The sequence below is a fragment of the Diabrotica undecimpunctata genome, chromosome 5, assembly GCF_040954645.1.
Source record: "Diabrotica undecimpunctata isolate CICGRU chromosome 5, icDiaUnde3, whole genome shotgun sequence".
Classification (NCBI taxonomy): Eukaryota; Metazoa; Arthropoda; class Insecta; order Coleoptera; family Chrysomelidae; genus Diabrotica; species Diabrotica undecimpunctata.
The window spans coordinates 19,816,467-19,838,724 of NC_092807.1; the positions used below are offsets into that span (position 1 = coordinate 19,816,467).

At 33.5% G+C, this 22,258-nt stretch overlaps 3 protein-coding genes across 4 annotated transcripts in view; 2 read left to right on the plus strand and 1 right to left on the minus strand.

The window, feature by feature from the left end:
- Positions 1 to 17,529, minus strand: part of LOC140441155 (BSD domain-containing protein 1-like) — a 28,038-nt gene extending 10,509 nt beyond the window's left edge. Inside the window, exons 1-7 of one of the 2 annotated variants that reach the window (XM_072531625.1) lie at positions 17,348 to 17,529; positions 17,238 to 17,286; positions 9,359 to 9,475; positions 9,196 to 9,253; positions 9,042 to 9,139; positions 4,158 to 4,369; positions 2,286 to 2,398 (exon numbers count right to left, since the gene is read on the minus strand). In XM_072531625.1, the coding sequence (XP_072387726.1) occupies positions 2,286 to 2,398; positions 4,158 to 4,369; positions 9,042 to 9,139; positions 9,196 to 9,253; positions 9,359 to 9,475; positions 17,238 to 17,286; positions 17,348 to 17,358 (658 nt within the window). In that variant the 5' untranslated portion in view covers positions 17,359 to 17,529. The remainder of the gene's footprint in view (positions 1 to 2,285; positions 2,399 to 4,157; positions 4,370 to 9,041; positions 9,140 to 9,195; positions 9,254 to 9,358; positions 9,476 to 17,237; positions 17,287 to 17,347) is intronic. The other variant, XM_072531624.1, reaches the window with a different exon arrangement.
- Positions 17,530 to 17,800: 271 nt separating this feature from the next.
- Positions 17,801 to 19,796, plus strand: Snapin (SNAP associated protein). The gene is made up of 2 exons (XM_072530930.1): positions 17,801 to 18,002; positions 19,532 to 19,796. The coding sequence occupies exons 1-2, from the start codon at positions 17,851 to 17,853 to the stop codon at positions 19,794 to 19,796; spliced, it is 417 nt and encodes a 138-aa protein (XP_072387031.1). The 5' UTR covers positions 17,801 to 17,850.
- A 1-nt stretch (position 19,797) lies between these two features.
- Positions 19,798 to 20,486, plus strand: HemK2 (HemK methyltransferase 2). Its single transcript, XM_072530929.1, has one exon. It carries the CDS (start codon positions 19,798 to 19,800, stop codon positions 20,428 to 20,430), a length of 633 nt encoding a protein of 210 aa, XP_072387030.1. The 3' UTR covers positions 20,431 to 20,486.
- Positions 20,487 to 22,258: the final 1,772 nt, after the last annotated feature.

Consider the following 22,258-nt stretch of genomic DNA (forward strand, 5'->3'; position numbering starts at 1 on the left):
GGGTATTTATTTATAGCTACGGTCGGGCTAAAACGTAAAAAAAAACACGTTTTTCAATCTTATTTTATCTCGTTATAAACAAATTTACCTCGCTATAGAGGGTCATAGTTCAATAGAAATTTCACGTTACATCTAATGTACCTCGTTATAAGCGAAAACTCGTTATAACCGTGTTCGTTATAGAGGGAGTATACTGTATATATATATATATATATATATATATATATATATATATATATATATATATATATATATATATATATATATATATATAAAAAATGTGCACTCGTAAGTGAAAGGGATATTTTCGGTCAATTTGGAGATTAAAAAAGAAAAGAGTTGTGCTACTTTATCTTTTTATTGAATACGTTTCGCCCACTGTTCAATGGGCATCGTCAGTTCATCTTTAAAAGATCTGTAGCATTAAGATATTAGTATGGTGAAGACACATCAAAAATTAATTTACTAAATAAAACAGCAAAAAACACAGAATGCCGGAAGATTCCCAATTTAACTAATTTTATATTAATTAGTTTTATAATTTAACTTCTAAAAACATTGATGGATTCTATCAATGTTTTTAGAAGTTAAATTATAAAACTAATTAATATAAAATTAGTTAAATTGGGAATCTTCCGGCATTCTGTGTTTTTTGCTGTTTTATTTAGTAAATTAATTTTTGATGTGTCTTCACCATACTAATATCTTAATGCTACAGATCTTTTAAAGATGAACTGACGATGCCCATTGAACAGTGGGCGAAACGTATTCAATAAAAAGATAAAGTAGCACAACTCTTTTCTTTTTTAATCTCCAAATTGACCGAAAATATCCCTTTCACTTACGAGTGCACATTTTTTATATTAAATTAAACGGTCATATTCCTTAAAGATATATAGATATATATATATATATTATACAGTGAGAGGATACCTTTCTTTTCAACCTGTTTATTTTAAAGATAAAATAAAATCGCTCGTACGTCGATTTTTAAACTTACAGTTTCGGTATTTCAATGAGCCCCCATCAGGTGGCAGCTACACCTTCACGATTGTAGTATACAAACGATTGGAACTTTCAGCAACAGCTTGATACTGCTCTGAGGAAATAAGCCAAATATTATAGCGTTGGAGCACAAATTGGTCAAACTTTTCACGTCCGAATCTGAATAAAAAGAACGATATAACCGTTATTTCGGTATCTCCACTCGTCATCCAATGAAAGTGGGAAGATTTTGGAGAGATTGGTTGAACTTTTCCGTTTGAATCTCCAGCTGGAACGACTGACAAGGTAGAGATACTGAAATAACAGTTATATCGTTCTACTGATTTCGATTCAAACGTGAAAATATTTGAAAAGAAGGCCCCCTCAACCCAAACCCCTTAAAACAATTATCAGCATAGTTTTTGTTTCTGTAATTTTATCCTACTTCTTCCTATGCCGTCCCCATTAACGGAGGTTAGCGACCACATTTCTAAAAGTCTCTCTGTCTTTTGCAACCTGGAATAATTCATCTACAGTCATGTTTGTCCAGTCTCGAATAGTTCGCAGCCATGACTTCCTCTTTCTACCTATTCCCTTTTTGCCATCGACTCTACCCTGCATGATGACCTGCAGAAGACTATATTTTATATATAGTCTATAATTTTATCCGTCGATTACAAATTGTTCGTGTAGTGTTTTCATTGTTGGTGTATTGCAATGTGGCGGCTTTAGAAGATGACCGCGGTCTGTGAGAAACGTTGTAAGTCTCTCGAGTGTGTAACGAGTATGGCGGTGGTCCGAAGGGTCTGGTCCGCTGACTCGAAGACCTGGTTCAGGAATACAACAGCTATGGATGACCGTGTTCTCGTTTCTAGTGCTTTTAGAAAAACAAGTCACATCAGTTTCACTTCGATATTATTTACAAGAAGTGAGAAATGTCAACATAAATGAGTGGAGTTAAGAAGCGACATGCTGCTGTGTAATCTTCTTAAACTAGAGCTACTGAACCGCCGCTTTCCCGAAAACATCCAATTGTCAGTTTGAGATTTTGCACGAGAACACTTGGATTGCAACAACAACAGATTAAAGTCGTATTGTTTTTCAATGAATCGCGATTTTGTCATACGAGCACAGATAGAAGTATAAGAGTGTGGCGGTGACGAGGTGTGAGAAACGGTCAAGTGTGTATTGCCGAAAGACTTCCATCTGGTGGAGGATTAATAAGTAAACAAATAAATTTCTTAAGCATGACGTAGACGTGTAAAACAAACAACAAACTAGCGGTATATAATTTTAATTACCTTGCTCCCACTTGAGATTTTCTTCCGTAGCTTGTTTCTCTTTCTGTTCTCTTTTTTCTAATGCTTCTTGTCTCGCAAGATCGTCTTCTAGTAAGGCTTTTTTAAATAAATACCTAATAAGAAAAAGAAACATTAAGAAACAGTAAAATTCTCAAATTCCCACATCTATAATTATAATAGTGGGTTGTTCAATAACTTTTGTCGCTCGATAGGAAAATCTTACACACACACGTACATATATATATATATATATATATATATATATATATATATATATATATATATATATATATATATATATATATATATATATATATATATATATATCTGAATTCGTCATCTTAAATTTATTGGAAAATAGTAAACAAACGAGACGCTTCAAGTATCCTGTAGGGTAAATATTTATTGAAAAATTTTTCTTCGCGACCATATGCAAACTAACAAATGTGCCTATGGTCCTACAGACTTCACAACAAACGAAAAAAAAATCAATATTACTAAACTTTAAGACTATAATTAAGGGAACCCCTTACTTTTTTCCACACTATAGGGTAGGTTTATCCAGAAATGCCACGAAAACAACATACAACTCCACACGCTCTTTGTAGACTTGAGACAAGCCGTAGAGGACATTGGAAGAAATAAATTATTTAATGAAATGAAAAATCAAAATATACCCGCAAAACTATTCAAATTAACAAAAATGACTGGAAGGATCCTGAGCTAGGATCTAGAAGGAAACAGGAGTACGAGAAGACGATTTTCTGTCAACCACACTATTCAACATAGCGGTAGAAGGAACAGTCATACACCACAACAATGGTTGGTGGAATCAAATTGCTTGGGGAGTAACCAGAACGAGTAGAAGAATTTAAGTACCTTGGGTTCTCCATAACTGAAAATGGGACACTAGATCGAGAAATTGCCCACAGGATACAGGCTGGTTGATTTAACTGCAAGCGAATGAACAAGGTACTCAGAAAGAAAAAGTCCACTCCCCAACCAAAATTGTGGCTTATGCAGATCGCATAGTTGTTATGGGAAGAGATAAGGAAAGATTGAAAGAAGCATTAACAATTCTGACAAATGAAGCAAGGAAAAGTGGTCTAGAAATTAACCAAGGAAAAACAAAATATCTAACCTGCTCTAGAAGAGAGGATAACAAGACGAGAGAAAACTACACTTTTGAAAGAGTTCAACAATTTAAATACTTGGGAGTAATTGGGGATGATAAAATAAGACAAGTGAAGAAGTAACGGAGCGAATATTAGCAGGCAACAAAACATACTAGAGATACCATAGGCTAAGGAAGGACAAGAACTTATCCAGAAATACAAAACTGAAAATATACAGAGTATCAATCAGACCAGTAGGTACATAAGCAGCTGAAACAATTTGCCTCAGAGATAAAATTGAAGAATATTTGAGAGGAAAATTCTAAGAATTATGTGGCTGATATGAATGAAAAACTGAGAAATGAGAAGAATGAACCAAGACATAGTGAGACATAATGAAGGGGGAAGATATAGTTAGACTTATTAAAGCGCAGAGACTGATATGACTGGAAGTGAGAAGGAAGGTCACCATCATAGGAGGATCAGGTTATCAAAAATGAGTGGAAGAATTCTAACGAAAGCCAAGTCATACAAAAAACTTTGATAATACACAAGAATATTGCGGAATGATTCACCGTGATAAGCGAAGCAAAGAACTCTAAGTAAGAGCGGCAAAAATTCCACCAGTAATGTAAGACCTCAATGATGATAAGTATAGGTTTCACATATTTGTACAATAATGTTTCAATTCGATTGAACATTGTAAGTTTCTTAGACCGAAAGAGAAATAGTTGTGTCTATCTCGTAATATACAAACCTTTTCCAGAAAACTTGATGTTCTACTATGTCAGGAACTAATTTAGCATAATGTTTCTTTAAAATCTCTGAGCTATTTACGTGTTTAGCTATTCTATCGTCGTTTAACTGGTCATCTATTATTTCTAGCCAACAATTATACTGTTTTCGTAAACTCTCATCTGGATCTTCCAAATATGTGACGGGGTCCTTCTGAAGTTCGTATAGAGCTTTCTAAATAAAGAAATTAAACGATTACATATAGGACTAACATTTTTAAAAATCTAGCAAATTTTGAGCCTATTTTACATCATCATAAAATGATTTCAGAGCATATAAAAATGAAATTAAAAAAAAAGGTCATCGCGAAACACATGGACGTTATTTTTTTTATCGTAGATAGATGATAATAGTTTCAGTTTCTTCATTTTGTTAAAAATAGTATAAAATTATTTATCGATATGAAATGAATGCACAGTTTTGTTATAATTAATTATTGTTACGTGATGCCACGGACAGACATTCCCACTTCACGCTGAAGATTAAAAAATCATTAAAATAAAGCAAACGAGTATCCAAAGGTGTATTTGTACGTCAGCGATTGTAAATCGCGGTGCTTTTTATCATGTTGTGTTTCTATTTCAAACGATAGACGTTAGATGTTAAATCTAATGTAAAGAAAGTTCGACGACCGTTCAAGATGGAAGCAAGTTGTGCAGTCAGCCAAAACCCACCCCGGGTTGTAGTGCTACGAGAAGAAGAAGACTAAGAATAAAAATAAAAGTACTCTAAAGTTTATTCGTTTACCAAATTCCCATCAGTAAACATGAGCACGTGTTGATATTCGCCGTCTCATTCGTCAAGAGGCTATAAAATTTAATTTATTACCGTAAGCGAGACATTCTCATGTTACAGATCCCAACTTGCGAGCATTTTAAATTCAAATTGTATCGTGTTGATTTTTAAGTTAATATATTGTGTTATATTTATGTTATAGTTATTGTTAAGTTATTTACTGGTCGTGTTATTTTTTAGAGTTTAGTTTAATTGTGATATAATGATTAAATTTCAAGAAATTCTTACACTAACAGTTTTAAATGTAAATATTTTTAAAAATCATGATACATAGGTCGTACATCAGTACGACCCTGTTTGGCTTACACGTGGTTCTATTGACCATTGGGAATTTGTAGAATGAATAGGGTTTACCAGGAGTAGTTATTCACTGCAAAATTATCAATGACTGAGATGTAATGATAATATAAATTTTTAATATTCTCGTCAATATTTACATTCAGACGTACCTGAAAATATGAGGGCAGTCACCCAGTTAAAGTTTTCATCGAACTGCTGATCAGTCCACGTGGACCAAGAGTAAATCAAAACATCGGATCATTACGTACATACTATACTGAGAATTTTTTTACAGATTCTTAAGATCTTTCTTTGATCCCTTGTAATCCTTGCAAGAATCCTTATTATTTGGTCCTTAATACTGGTGATCTTTGTTGTAGCTCTGCTTGAATATGCAGAACTTGTCCTAGATTGAACGGAGTTACTTTTGTGTGGTAACATTCTTATATATAATTTCGGTTTACAACGTTCTTCGACGTCTTCCGATTTCCAATCTCCATCTCATTCTATCGTTCCATAGATCGTCTTCCAGTTCTCTTTCTCTGATTTCTTTATCAACTCCTTCTCTCCAACTTCTTCTAGGCCTTCCTGGTCTTCGCCTACCTCTTGGTTGCCATTCAAGAATTTGTCTTGGTATTCTATTCTCCGGCATTCTCCTTACGTGTCCGTACCATCTGAGTTGTGTCGTTTTGATGTCATCAACAATATTATGTGTAACCCCCATGATTTCTCGGACTCTCTCGTTTGTTATTCTGTCGCATCTGGAGATTCCCGCCGAGCGGCGCCAGAAGTCCATTTCTGTTGCTCTAAGCATTTTCTCTGATCTGTCTTTTAGGGGCCACACTTCGCATCCATATGTTGTGATACTTTTTATTATGGTGTTGTATATTCTTCTTTTGTTGTCTTTAGAGATGTTTTTATCCCACAGTACGCTGTTTAGTAAGGCTATGCCTTTCCTTCCCTGTGTATTTCGTTCCTTAATGGCTGCATCTAATTTTCCGTCTTGAGTGATTTTTACTCCTAGGTATTTGTAGTTATCACATATTTTGATCTCTTGATTTTCCTCTACGAGAAGGTTATGTTGATCTCCTCCGATACTCATGTACTCAGTTTTTTCCATATTCACTTCCAAACCCCACTCTGTAAACTCTTCTAATAGTTTTCGCATCATGTAACTAAGGTCTTCAGAGTCCTGTGCGATGATGACCTGGTCATCTGCAAAGCACAGATTGTACAAAGTTAAGTCTATTAGTGGTATGCCCATATTCGTACATTTTTTCTTCCATTTGTTGAGTGCTGCTTCGAGGTATATTTTGAATAATGTTGGGGATATACAGCATCCTTGTCTTAGTCCTTTAGTCACTTTGAATCCCGGTGTTATCAGATTTCCTGTTTTAATTCTTGTTGTTTGTTGGTAGTACAACGTTTTTACTGCTTCAATCAATTCTATATTTATATTTATTTTCCCCAGTGCCTCCCATAATTTATCAAGCGGGATACTATCATATGCTTTCCTAAGGTCTACGAACGTCAGATGGACTTCTTGGCCACGAGCAACTTTCTTTTCAATTATCTGAGTAATAGAGAAGACATGGTCTATTGTAGATCGACCTGCACGAAAACCAGCCTGTTCTTCGGCTTCCATATCTTGGTATTCTTCTTCTATTCGATTTTTTATTATTTTCCCATATATTCTGCTAATACTACTAGTAACTGCAATTCCTCTATAGTTTTCAGGTTTCGATTTATCTCCGTTTTTATGGATGATGCTCATATGCGATTCTTTCCATTCCTCAAGTATTTCATGTTAATTTATGCATTCCTGGAAAAGTTGTCGTAGTCGTTGAATTAGTATTTTGGATCCATGTTTAATGAGTTCCGGAGCTATATTTCCGGGGCCAGGTGATTTGCCATTCTTTAGATGTCTGCATACGGTTTCGACTTCTCTCTCATTTATTCTGATTGGTGACCCTATCAGCCTGACGCCTTGTAAACCATAGTTCTCTATCTGTTTGAAGGGCTCTCTTGTCTCTGTTAGTAAATCTTTAAAGTATTCTTCCCAAGTTTGCGGTGATATGGACTGGATAATATCTCTTTTTTTGTTGTTTCTTAAATTTTTTAACAGTTTCCAGCTTTCTGAACTTTGGCTTCCACCAATGTATGTATTTATCATGGTGCACTTTTTTTCCCAGGATTCATTTTTCTTTTGGCAAATTTTTCTTCTGACCATCGCTTGCATTCTTTTGTATTCGATTCTGTCTTCCACATTTTTTGTGTTCAGATATTTTTGATACAATTTTCTTTTCTGTGTTATTTCCTGCGAAATATCTTGATCCCACCAATATGGTTTTTGTTGTCCGATCTTTTCATATCGCCCTAGTGCTTCTAGGGCAGCGGCGTGTATACATTCTTGCCTGGCCAAATTTATATTTGATCTTTAAAGTCTCTACAGATGTAGGGTCTACTGAGAGGGTTAGGTATATCATAGGACCTTTGTTGTTCTCCAATTTTTAGTATTGAGGCCATAATTATGTAACTCTAAGAATTTGAGCATTTGTGACAGATGTCACAAAAATCTCGGTGTTAGGAATTTTATTGTCCTCTGTGACTCTGACTGAGATCCTCCTTTGGCTTCATCCTCTAAATTGTGGTTTTTAGCCGTTCAACTGTGGCTTTATCACCACAAGGTAGCAGCATCCAGTCTGATCAGAATTGTAAATTGCTGAAGTTAGGCTTTATATGTATCCTTGAGTCCATATCCACTATTTTGCTCAAAATGATTTCTTTTATGGCTACCAAGTGTTTCATTGAAAGAGAAGTCTCTGGATAGTTTTGGGGTAGTATTCCTACCCTTAAGGTTTTAACCGTCTGTCTGTAGTATGACTTATTTTTGCCGATTTCAATGCGTTTTTTCCTAGGCTGCGCTTCTTGGGTGATTTTCTCAAATCGGACTCTTTTCGATGCTTTGCCTTAAATAGATCGTCTGCATAGCCCAGAACACGAAATCTTTCTTTTTTTTAAGCTTTGTAAAAAGATCGTCAACCACTATCGATACAGTAAAGTTAATAAGACTCTTCCTTAAGGATAATCTTTGACTGCTCTTCTGGTGGAAGATTGATCTGCTCTGTAGGTAATTATATTTATAGTAATGAGCATGGATTGACTTCATTTGATGACGAAAGGTATATCTTTTTTGAGATGATAAACCTTTTTTTGTTACCGCAGTATGAACAAACTCCAATGATTTGTTATCAAATGCCCCCTCTATGTTTATAAATGCGCATATTGCTACTTCTTTTAAGATGGTATTTTTAAGATCTTTTAACTAAACAATGCAAGGCGTCTGTGATGGATTTTCCTGGCAAATTGTACTTCGCGAAGCGGTTATATTTATCACATATTCACTTCTTATGTATGTGTTTAGTATGTTTTCCATACTCTTCAAAAGAGAGAAGACTAGCTAATAGATCTATATGACTCTAGTTCCTCTGAAGGGCATTTACTACAATATCAATCTTAAAATTATTACCCAAATATACTCATAAACATCTGAAAATAGCAAAAACTGTATTGAGAAGGAACGTGAAACCGTTTGAAATACCTATCGATATTGATAGTAATTTAGCGCAGAAATTTTAACGCAACGCTTTTTTAATTTCAATGCGAATAAAACTAAAGAGAAAGAGTTTCATTTGAAGATAGCAAGATCGTGGTAGGAGACATACATGTAATAAAACAAAAGCAAATGTAATAAATTGTAAAAATACTTTACCTGAAATTTATTTAAAGTAACTGTTTCTGAATTTTCGACTATCAACATTTCTGCATCAGAATCATCTGGACTAGGGTTCAATACATTATTCATTTGACCTTAAACAAAACAATTTTATACGGAAAATGAATGATAATAAAACGATTATATTTACCAAGGAATGAGCTAAAACTTCTTTTCATATTACTAGCGGTAGAAGATGGAGAATCCAACTAAAAAAGGTATTATGTGTGTTATCACCTATTTGTCTTTATTAGCTTCCATTCATTGTATATCTACTATTTTCCATTGAACAATTGAACTGAATAGATACTTACACTAAGTGTTTTTTCGAGTACAGCTCCTGTAGATGATACCACATTAGTAGCTTCATTTTTAACAGCAGATCCAAATTCTTCCAAATCTTTTTTTACGAACTCCAGAACTTCTGAACCCTAAAATCGAACTTAATTAGCATAAACGATCAATAGTTATCAAGGAATATAGACTTTTAATAACGATGTTTTGTAATAATACATTGTTTTCCAGGTTTAAAAGCCAAGATCTGGTATTATTCCTTCCAGAAGTTTCGTCTGCAACCGTGGCAGACATTATTAAATGCGATGCGGCAGCTGACGACCTCCTCCACTATGATCTTCCTCTAGTACCTCAGCTTTTGATAGTCTTAGCCACGGATCTGTCAATTAATCTCTGACTCATCAATTTGTACAGGCCCCTTCTACTGAGCAACACATTAAGAAACCGAACGAAAGACAGAAGCACTATACTATAACAATAATTTAAAATTGAAGGTGATTCATTGGCAACATCGAACTTAAAACGACCAACCAATATTCTTTTTATCAACTTTGCAGAGGCGTACCAAATTAATATTTTAATTTTTTATTTAAACACATAAGTAATTACGTAAAAATTAAATCTAAGACTGATATAATTGTTAAATTATCATGTGTGTTTTGACAGGTATCTTCAAAATAAAGTAAAATTATATTGTAGTATAGAGTACTTCAAAAACATAAAACTTTGCAAAATAATTTTTATATTCCATTTATATAGAAAAAGAACTAGAAAGCACCGAAATAATTATCAGGAAGTTTCGCAATCCAGCGACTCGTCCGAAGCCCCAGTCACATTTTAGTCTATTTTGTCGAAAACAGTGTCTACCATCCCGTACAATCTCCACATTTTCTCTTTTTCCTTGACCACATGTTCTACGGCATTAGCACAATCTTCTTTTAGTATCCGTTCCATTGCGAGTTCTAACAAACGTTGTACATAAAACATTTATGTCACGTTTTCACGAGCTACAATTCTATCGGGTTTAACTCTCAATGGTAAGGAGGACGCCTCAAAATGGAGATGCTTTTAGCACGAGCCATTGTATTTTTATCAACAACATGCTTTCACTACCTGTCACGATGCTGTCTAACGTCCTCGGAAAATGGAATTTCTTTTTGTCCTAACCAACTCTGCATATCTGCTTTTCTAGTGGCCGTAGTCACGATGCTGTCTAACGTCCTCGGAAAACGGAATTCCTTTTTGTCCTAACCAACTCTGCCTGTCTGCTTTTCTGGTGGCCATAGTTGGCAGATGTTCTACTAATCGGCTTTAATGAGCAGCGTTATTCAACACTATTACCGAATTTGGCTCGACTCATGAAAGAAGGGATTCATACCATTTTTCAAAGCTTTATGAATTCATGTCTACGTGATAATCTGACGTTGTTTTAAATAAAAGTTAATGCACTATTGTCTAAAAAACCACTCTCACTACCTATATGGCGACAATCGCCCTTTACCCGTTGTTCATCGTAACCCTGTTGATAAACCGTCTACAAATGCTTGACGATCACTCGTTACAGTAGTATCTTGCCAGATCTTAGTGTGTGACCAGCATTCACCCACGTCTAGTCCAGATAATAAATCTGTTTGTGGGCAGAACGAACCTCTCTAATGGCGCGAAGATATCTTCGTCGTCATGAGACTAAATATTCTCTTTCTATTAAGACATATTTACGAGATCGTTTGATTTATATACATTTAAAATTTTCTTTTATTATTATTCTTAAAGTTTCTTTGCTCATTTTTGGAATGAGATACTTTGGTTCATTATTTCAATATGTCTCTCCATTATAAAATTGAATTTTGGTTTCTTTTCTTTTTTATTCTGGAATGATCTTTGGATCGTGCCACTCATCATCTGATATTTGTGCATCTTAAAAAGTTAAAATATGAAACTCGAGCTAAGGGCTCTTCATTTATTGTTATAATATAAGTTCTAATTGTTCCATATTTTATTCAAACGGTAGATAGCATATTGTAGGTCCTCTTATGTTTTTTGTATGATTTGGTTATCTGCAAAAAATATTGTATTTATACATTTCTTAGCTGGGTTAGTCTATGCCTTATAACATTTTCTTTGGTGGGTCATATATATTTTAATGTTACCCCTTTACTTAAGGGGCGGTAGGGCTGCGTAGCAGGTTGCAGCTCATCCATTGTTCCAACCCTTTCAACCCAACTAGCCGTTCGAGCGTGACCTTGAAAAACTCAAAAAATGACCAGAATGAATGCTGTGAGATACAATTTCTTATAGAAATTTAAACATAAATATGATTTGTTTTGAGCTTGGATTGGCATTGCGAAGTTAAAAAGATCAGGACACTTTTGTGACAGATTTGTACATGTAAAACTGTTGTTTTCCTTTGCTTTGTGTTGTAAATATTGATTACTCATTGTGTTTATTGTTCATTGTTTTCAGTAGTAACTGTGATAATTAATTATGAATTCATTTTGTAAATTTTGTTGGAAAACATAAAATGTATTCTTACTTTGTATTCATTTATTTAGAGATAACCTAAGTTATACATGTGGAGAATTATTATAAATAAACTTTACTATTATATTTAATTTTGCATGCAGAAAACTGTTCTCTGGTTAAAAATTATAACAAAATTATAGGTAACAAAATAAGCTTTGAATATCATAAATTTTTATCTTTTCTGAAGTTGCTTTCTAGGTGTCATCAAAGACAAAGTTTAAATATTGCTTATTTTTTATCTGCTGACCCCTTTTAGGAATTCAATTGCCGATAATGAATTCATGGGTATTTATACTCACAGACTATTATAAGTTATGTTGTTATGTTTTCACGAAAAAATATGAGCCGACAAGGAAACACATGCAAATTTCTAAGGAACACAAATTTTTTTTCTCATATATACGTCAATTTTGATTGGATTTTAAAAAGTGACATACCGTTAAAATGCCTGACAGTTCAGCAATAGATTCAGTTTATTTTTAGATTACTATGATTTCTTTATGATGAAATAACCAAGGAAAAGTTAAGAAATGCAATAATTTGATGTAAATTTTTAACATAAAAGTCAATATAAAACATAAAAAACTAACAAAAAATGTGTTTAATAATATAATCCTTGTTTCCTTCAGCAGCATTAATTATGGTTTGAAAGCTCCTTGGCATGCTTAATATTAAATTATCAATTTCGTTTTGAGGCAATAGGATCCATTCTCGTTTGAAGAAGATCTTGAAGACCTTGTCCAGTATAAAAATTGGGCAGATGAGGAGCAATCTGTCTCTGAAGTATAACCCCATACATGCTGGATGGGATTAAGATCTGTAAGGTAAGGTATACACGTAAGGTAAATCAGCACCTGTAGCAGTGGCAAATGGAAGGACAACAGACTGAATCAAAGTGCCTTCTACAAAAACGGGAACAGTTCAATAACGAAAAATGATTCCAGACCACATCATAACTTGTAGACCACTACATACGAACACCCTGTACATGCCTGAGTCTCTCTTGTCGACCAAGTCACCAAGTCCTCTCCAAAATCTCACTCTTTTTTAATCAAAGTAGAGACAAAACCTAGCTCCATCTGCGAATAACACAGAACTCCATTCTTGTAAGTCCCACTGCACACGTACTTGTGCCCACCTTAATCTAAGTCCACGATTTCCATGACATAACATGGGAACCCTCAATGGACATCTCTCGTGCAGGTCAGTTTCATCTATTCCTCAAAGTTTGGTCACATACTGTAATGTTCTGGGTATTTTCTAAGGGCCCATAGAGTTCATATGCAGTTATATGCACATTTCGAAGAGCTAATCCTACCACATCTGTCGAGGAGTAGTTTCATGTTGACGACCCCCATGTCTTTTACTGACCATTACCAAATTGTTCATACCGACGCCACAATCACGAAATCACGCTCTGAGACATGTCAAAATGACGTACAATGTCAGCTTGTAAAAGACCAGCCTCAATCATATTCACAGCACTTACCATTTGAAATGCTGACGCTCCCATGACTACCTTTGCGTTTAATACTCTTGTTTTAGTAAAATTTTAAAGTAAATACAGAGTATCTTTAAAATTTGAAGCACTATTTCTTAACAATTTGAAGGAATTAATCATACAAATTACATGTCATTCTTGATTTGTTTAGAACAAGTTTTCAAATCGAATAATAATGGTGTTCCTTAGACATTTTTGATGTGTGTTTAATTGAGCTGGAATTCTTACTCTAATCAAGGAAACACACACACAGATCAAAATTGCTACTCAAATTGGATTCAATTAGGTTGTATTGATTTTGTAGCCAATATCAGACAGACACGGGGTTAAGTATAACGATTTTAGTTATAGAAAAGGCTCTGAAGGGATTAAAAAATTATTTAACACCATATATTTTATAATAGTGGATATATTCCGCAACATTGGATACATATTTAAATTTAACATTTTACATTAATTTTAACATTTATCCCTATTTCTATGAAAGCAAGTGCAAAAAGATGTGGTTAGTTTCGACTGATCGGTTTAATGAGTCAGGAATTAAAGATATTCCCAAAGAGTCTATCTACATAATTGAATTGATAAAAAATGTGAACTAGATCTGTGAACAAGTTTGCCCTATCAGTTTTATTACAGAATTGTAGAGACCAGCAAAAAGAAGTTAATATTCTGGAAAGAAAAGATTTGAATTTTGAAGATCTACAAGTTATTTGGTACCTCTATGAACATTAAACAGCACAGTACATCTTAAAAATAGCCAAACTAAAGCTGTAGAAATTAAATGTGGAGTCAAACAAGGTTGTGTACTTTTAAAACCCATACTTTTTGACATGTACTCTAAAATAGTTTTTTAAAACGCACTCGAAGGCGCCGAAGATGGCATAAAAGCAAATGGAACATTACTACAATAATGTAAGACATACCGTTAAAGCAGTTATAATTGCAGACAGTTCGGAGGGCTTGCAGCGTTTACTTAACACAACATCATCTGAAGAAGATCTATTGGGCTTAATTAACACAAAAAAAACAAAGTATTGATATTAAATTGGAATTCAAATGAACCCATACCCATATAAGTATATATAACAGTATTGATTAAAGTTTTGATGTAAAGTTTTTGGGCAGATACATTGATGAGAATCTTAGTCCCAACTTAACTGTTACATATATTCTAAAACAAGGAAGCTTAAAGTTAGCAGTTTGAATAGACCCGAGGAATTTGAAATGTGGATATACTGACAAATGTTGTGAATACCTTGAACTGCCCAAATATTGGAAGTTTTGTGTTAAATGGGTAGAGAATATGAGTTGATCAAAATAATTAAAAAAAAAATTATTTTGATTTTATTTAAAATTATTAAAAGCGGAAACTTGCACATCTTTGTCATTTAATAAGACATAATAGATACCACTTCTTTCAATTCATAATAGACAGTAAGATCGAAGATGGACGCTGACCAGATGCACACGCTAAAAAGTTCTGTAGTCATGAAGTTGTATCAATCTCAGAGATTGCGTAGCCATGATATCTTATGCCTTCTTGGGCCTCTCTTGCCATGCATCTTACCCCACATAATGAGTTGGAGCAGACTGTACCGTACAAACATATAACATTCAAAAGGCTTGGACTCAAACAATTTGCAAAGGAAGACATAAAATGGAAGAAAATTTGGATAGGATGGAGCACTTGAAGAAGAAGCAGGCAAGTACCACCTCTTAATGTCTTAAAAGTTTGAGTACTAAAATATTTTGACATACTCCTTATCCTACATCCTCCATATCTCATCTGTTGTCTCAAAATCACTTCAACTTTTAGGGTTTATATTTGTTGTATTTAAACAAAACGAGAGGATTGAAGAAATTAACTATTCAAATATGGAAAGATACCTCAACATAACTTCTCTCCAAATTCGACGCATGCACAAAGATCTCACTATGTTTTATAGTATACTGCACTCTATTATTTTTGGTTCTCAACTATTGGAAAAAATTATTCTATATGTTCCAGTAGACAAACAAGGCTAAATCAACCCTTTTAGAACACCAAGGCTTGCTAATCAATATTCCCAAAGGTTGGATAGTTATAGTAAGTATTCCAAAAGAATTTAAAGCTCAGCTTAAGAACTGTGTGTGAATTTAATTTAAGTAGGTTATGTTTAGAATCTTCTGTAATTTATCAATAATGTTTACATTGTATTTTAATTGGGTGATCGCCCGTTGATAAATAAATAAATACTCTTGTTCATCATTTTGAAAGAAATGTGACTCTTTTCTTAATTTTTTTTTAAAGCAAAGGTTCTTCCTCAGTTTAATATTGCCACATCGTTAATGCTACATATTGTTTACATATATTCATATTAATTTTGTTTTGAACAACTCCTTCTCAAACTAATATTGTGTTCAGGAAAACAGCAACTAGCAAAAAAACTTGTTAATGAAACTTTCAGTTCTACTTAGTCTATAATCAAAACCGTCTATTAGAAAAAATCTTCTTTATTTGTTCAGAACTGAACAAGTAATGGTGGCAAAATAAAAAATTTTCTTCTGTAGCTATTGGATTTTCCAATGAGTCTTGTTATGCATTAAAATGGGAAATAATTCCATTATAACTCAAGCTTTTTTTTGTACCAAGATCACCTTGATTAACAATGAAGTGGATCAGAACTATTCAATTCAGTTATTTTATAAACCAATAAATTAATAAAGCAAATAAAAATATTTTTAAAAGTCTTGGGCTCAGAAGTATTTGTGTGAAACAGAATGAAAAACTCAGTGCTCCAAAAAGACAACTCCTAACTTTTCTCTGTTCTAAAGTATTATAGTTCTGACCTTGCTAACTTTAATATTATGGTATTCCCTCATGTTAATGTTAAGTTTAAAAAGAGTAAATCTTAAAAAACAATCTTGAACTCTCACTCTCTCCCCCCGATTCTTTTGAGTGTAATTGAAGGTAAACCAAATAACTGATGTAAATTAAAGTCCTTACAAGAAAAGAGTAGTTTTATAAATCTTTAACTGTGCCTGTTTACCTAAAATTTGTATAATTGGCAATGGTGACAGCTGTTAGCTAGTTGCAGGAACAAAATAAACAAGAAAAAGTACTTATTTACATTTATAAATGAGTTATTAGCCTGTGTCCCATTTCCACAAAGCATTTAATAAAATGAGTAAATAAATAAAATAGATAGCAAAGGTAAAATAGGTATAATCAATAAGACCAGTTCTATGAAGATCAGAAGTGTACAGGTTACAGAGGTATAGGTTTATGAAAAATTATATTAATATAAAAAATATATATTAAATATATTTGGTTCTACTATATGGGATGGAAATATGGACCATAAGATTAAATACCCTAAATAAACAGACTAAACTTGGTTATATTTTGGTAAATTTTATCCTCCTAAAATACTAAATATGTTGATAAACATAAATCACCCACACAATCCTTTTAATTGTTTTTTTAGCTTTGTTATCTACACTGATAAAAAATATAAATAAATATAGGTAAATGTGGGCTTCCTATGATATTTTGTATGTTTAAATACATTTAAAAATAATTAAAAATACTGGCCTTGTTTTCAGACCATCATCAATAAAAATGCAATATTTAAGTTTATGAATCCCATTCAATGTTAATAAATTTCAAGGTTCTTATAGATAACAAATATTTCTTAAACAAAGCATAATTGCTACATTCTATAATTTTTAATAAAACAGTTATAATATAAAAATAACTAAGACCATATAAGCAAAGGAGCATAAATGTTATATAGAAATAAAAGACTATATAGAACACCACCAATGTCTTAATATTTTCTTACTAGATTACATGCCGCGAGTGATAAGAAATGTAATTAAATATTATTAAATACCTTATTCTTTGCAGCATTTAACCAAGAACCAAACCAGTTGTTATCATTCCTAAAAAAATTAAATAAACATAATAGAAATGGCTGATAAATAATTAAAAAACAATACTCACTGTTCAGCCATTATTCGATTAAAATTGGTTTTGTTAACAAATTACACAATGAATTTGGGAAAATATGTTATTAAAAACTTGTGATTGACAACTCTAGAAATTTTATTTTTGTTTTCTCGCAAACATCAAAATTTCAGCAGCCATAACACAAAACAGATTTATTATGAAGTTAGTTTTTATGTCAATTTTCCTCTTCTTTTTAAGACAAATTTAATTCTACAGCTTCTGAAATCCGTAACTTTTGTTGAACTGAACTTTTTTACTGAATTACTTTATATTATAATAATAGATTTTAAAATAAATATTACTCCTTAAATGTTTTAGTATATTTTAATGCATTGGCTTATTTTAATTCTATAGTCGGAGCAAACAATTTCGAAATTATGTAATTATGTAAATTTAAGCAGTAAAACCACAGAATACACCAAAAAATTATTTAATTTCTGTCATTGTTTAAAAAAGAAGAAACTGTCATCTTTGTTATTTTTTAAGTAGATTTTGCAATGGATTTAGATTCTGAAAGTACTGCTACTTCCTTAGAGGACAATACTGAAAATTTTTGTGACAATCCAACACGGGATACCCTCGCTGAGGGTTTAATGGGACTGATAAAACCTACAGTGGATCAATTAGACGAGAGAGTTCGTGCGACAAGGTTAGAATGTATTTATATTCTGTCACCTTATCAACAATAAATTACTTTATATCAAGTAGTTATATATTATATACAAGCTATACGCTCCCGAAGAAGCTGAAACTGTTTTCACTGGAAGATCCTTTTTATTTGGGGATCATCGCATTCTGGATTTGGTTTTACAGTTTCTGGTGTGACTTCAATATTTCCACTACTTTTCTCCATTCTACTCTCTTTTTGATTGTCCTTCCAAATTTCTAATTTCCATACTCTTTAAGTCTTCTTCCACCACTTGTTGTCTCCATCTCAGCTTAGGTCTGCCTCTGGTACTTTTACCTGATGGTATCCATTCCATTATAACTCTTAATGGATTGCTCTTCTCTCTTCTCATTATGTGTCCATACTATCCAATTCTCTGTGCTTTTATTTCTCTAACTATGTTCTCTTGATCCATCCATAATCTTCCTCTCAAAAACTTTCAGTTACTCTTCTTCTCTTGCTGTTAATGTAAATGTATCTGCAGCATTTACTACTATTGGTCTTATGGTCATTTTGTAGATTTTTGTTTTTGCTTATCCTTTATTTCTATAGAACACTGTATTTCCTGCTTGAAGTCTTCTTTTCATATCTACACTTTCATTTCTTCTGTTGACTAGTGCTCCCAAATATTTGAATGATCCATCCTCTTCAAAACTGTATGCATCTATTGTCGGTTCTGTCATTTAACTCTTCTTTTTCTTGCTTAGGTTAATATATTTTGTTTTATTTTTATTTATTTTCACTCCTCTCAGTTTGGTTTCATTTTCTATTTCTTGGAAGGTTTTCTTTAATGCCCTTTTACCTTAATATTGTTCTGATGCTAAGATAATAAGCCACAATTAAAGGTTAAAGTAAGTTTATTGACGTTTCAATTTCCACTTAGGAAATTGTTCTCAAAATACAAACATTAGTAAATTGCCCTTTTATCTGTTGCTACTGTGGTTGTATCGTCCGTATATCCTATTATTTGTACTGCATTCTTGTTTATAGTTCCTGTGTTTGACAGCTTTTTTATTATATTGTCTAGTGATAGAATAAATAGTAATGTTGAAAGTGCATTTCCTGGTCTTACTCCATTTTTTATTTTGATTATTTCTGTTCGTTCTCTTCCGGTGTCTATTGTTGCTTGGAAATCTCACATTGTCATTACTATCCTTCTTATAATTTTATTTGGCATATTACTCTCTAATAAGTCTTGGATCATTTTTCTTCTGTTTAGTTTGTCAAACACCTGCTTAAAATCTAGGAAAAGTATATGTATTTCTCTGTCATTCTCAAACCAATTATTTTTTCTTTCATTTTGCATTTTGCCAACCACTTTCTCTGCTGCTCTGTTTATTCCTTGTTTGATTTTTTTCCACTGTTCCTCCATCTGTTGTTCTTTGAACTGCATCATCAAGCAATTATGTTTGTGAAAGTGTTAAGAACAAACAATTTGCCTCCTATTTATTTTATTTATTTTTTATAGATAATAAAAACCAAATTATCCTAACATATTTATTTTGTTACAGAATATCTCAGCTGGAACTGAAACAATGTATTGAAAGTCTCAGTGAAGAACTCAAGTCAATATCTGATTCACAACAGCACTCGCAGGACTTGGATATCTATGTTAAAAAGCTTATTAATGCCAAACAGAGAGTTACAGTGTTGACAAATGTGTTGCAAAATACACAGGAGAGGTTAAACAAGGTTCATGCTAATTTAGATAAAGAAGTTTTAAAGAGAAAAGCAGTTTTAGAAAGCACTGAGGAGACTCAAGCTAGTGCCAGTTAACATGAATCTTTCAACACCTATTTATTCATTAGGACAATTTCCTGAAGTATATGAGCCAAGAGAAGACACATTTTTATTCTTAGATGCACTAGAGTCAGACTCTCTGTTTTTAAAAAGTTTGCAGCCTACTGTTATAGCTGAAGTAGGAACAGGTAGTGGTGTTATTATCAGTGCAATGTTTCAGATATTTGGGACATCCTGTGCATACTTTGGCACTGATGTAAACAATCAGTGTTGCTTAGCCGCTCAGCTTACAAGTAAATTAAACAAAACTACTGTTGAAACCATGACAATGGACCTATTAACTAATTTTAAAAATAAAATTTGTGATATTGTTTTATTCAATCCTCCATATGTTGTTACAGAACAGGGGGAGATCTGTGGTAACGGATTAAATCGTTCTTGGGCTGGGGGAAGTGATGGCCGTGAAATTACTGATAAACTATTAAATAATTTACCAAATATACTTTCAGAAAAAGGTGTGTGTTATGTTGTGTTGTTAAAAGAGAATAGACTCAAAGATATTGTAAAAAATATGGAAGAATTAGGTTTTAACAGTCAAATTGTTCTTGAGAGAAAAATACCAGGGGAACATTTATTTGTCTATAAATTTTTTAAGAAACTTGATGTATAGATTTATATAATCACAATATTTGAAAAATAATCTAAAATAAACACTTTTTAATCTCACGAAGTACTTATTTTTCCCATGCATTTGGCATAAAACCAGGTCCGCCTGAAAGGGTTCCTGGTCATGCCCAAACTCCATAAAGAAACTTGAAATGCTTCTTACTTCAGATCAATATCTATTAAATAAACAGCTTTTATTGTAAATAAGTACCAGGAGATAGACATTGAAAAGTCCAGATGGTAGAACACAAAACGCAATTGATTTAAATAAGCACAAAAATAAATTTTTTAATTAGTCTCAATGAAGCCATCACAGCATGATTAAAGCAAGTTAAGAAATACTGTTCAAAATAAAAAGAAATAACATGATGAAAAGTTGGTCAATCATTCCCAATTGCAGCGCCTTCCTCTCCAAATAAACCTTCCTCTAATTGTACCAATCCCTGACAAAGAATTGAAGGCCCTCAGATCCTTACTAACACCTTTCATGTCTGCGACATAAATCACAGTCACCAAATGGTCAATGACCAAGATATTCAAAGATACATTAGACCTGAACTTTGAGCACAATCAGAAAGCATCACCCACTTATTATTAATCCTTTATCCTTTCCATCTGCCCACAGTGTAACGTAAGATGAATGACTACGCGAAAGCAGTCGCAAGCGGTTCCCCCGGGATACCTGAAAACCTTACGAGGTGATAAATACCTTAGCTGGATAAGGGAGCACTGTCTGGACCTTTGTTTTTCCCGACGCGTGGGAACAGATATAGACGCAAAACAACCGACTTTTATTAAAACAAAACCAAAGGAAAACGATGAAGACTTACACGAGGACACGCAGTGGAAGCAGCTTGAAAAACTGGGGGAATCTGAGATCTTGGGAAGGGGAGACTCCTTAGGCATATCACCTACGAGGACTGATAATGAGGGAGAGAACGGGAGAATCAGCAAACAGTCAGGGGCCGAGGAGGATAAGAGAATGAATATGGACGACTCAGAGGAGACTAAGGCCGTAGAAGAAAGGAGAGAAAGCGAAGAACTAGGCGCGATAGGAAAGGTGGTGAAGGAGATTCTAAAGAAACCAAAGGCACTTCACAATATGGCAAAAGAGCACGTGAAAACCAAAGTTGCAATTAAGTCTATGATAATGGCCCTACACAATATGTCAAAGGCATTTCAGACGAAAATGGAAAACCACAAAGAAAAAACGGAGAAAATCCACCTAACGGAAATAGTTGAGAAAAATAACATAAGTGTACAAGCAGAAATGGAAGATATAGAAAAGGATATGGAAAGCAGATAAAAAAGAATGGAGGGGGAGATTGTCGTTTGCTTAAAGCGAGGAATGAGTGAAGGAGAATATAAGAAGTACGTGGACGAAGAATGGCCGGAGGATGGCTTTAAAAGAACAAAAGCAGCAGAGAGAAGAGAAATTGTCCCAGCAGGAAACAAAGATGTGATAATTACGCTGGATAAAAGTAGGAAAGGTGAACTACCAGACAACTACATTGCAGGATGGGCACAAAATCACACAGGACTGGAATAACTAGTCAGAGAACAAGACAGGAATCAAACAAACTATGTCCTAAATTGTTTTACCTCTGAAATAAACAGAGGAAGTAGCCTCTTCTTATAGTGCGTTAGCGAATTATCTTAAGGCCAGACGGCTATTTTTTGAGTAGCCAAAAAAACTATAAATGCCGCGTATATGATCCCGATCGAGCAAAGAGGCTCAAACAGCTTGAAGACTACCGTGGATTTAGTAGAGGCCATAAAGGAGGTAAGGAACAAGAGAAAAGGGAGCAACATCTCTACTGTGTAGTAGAGTA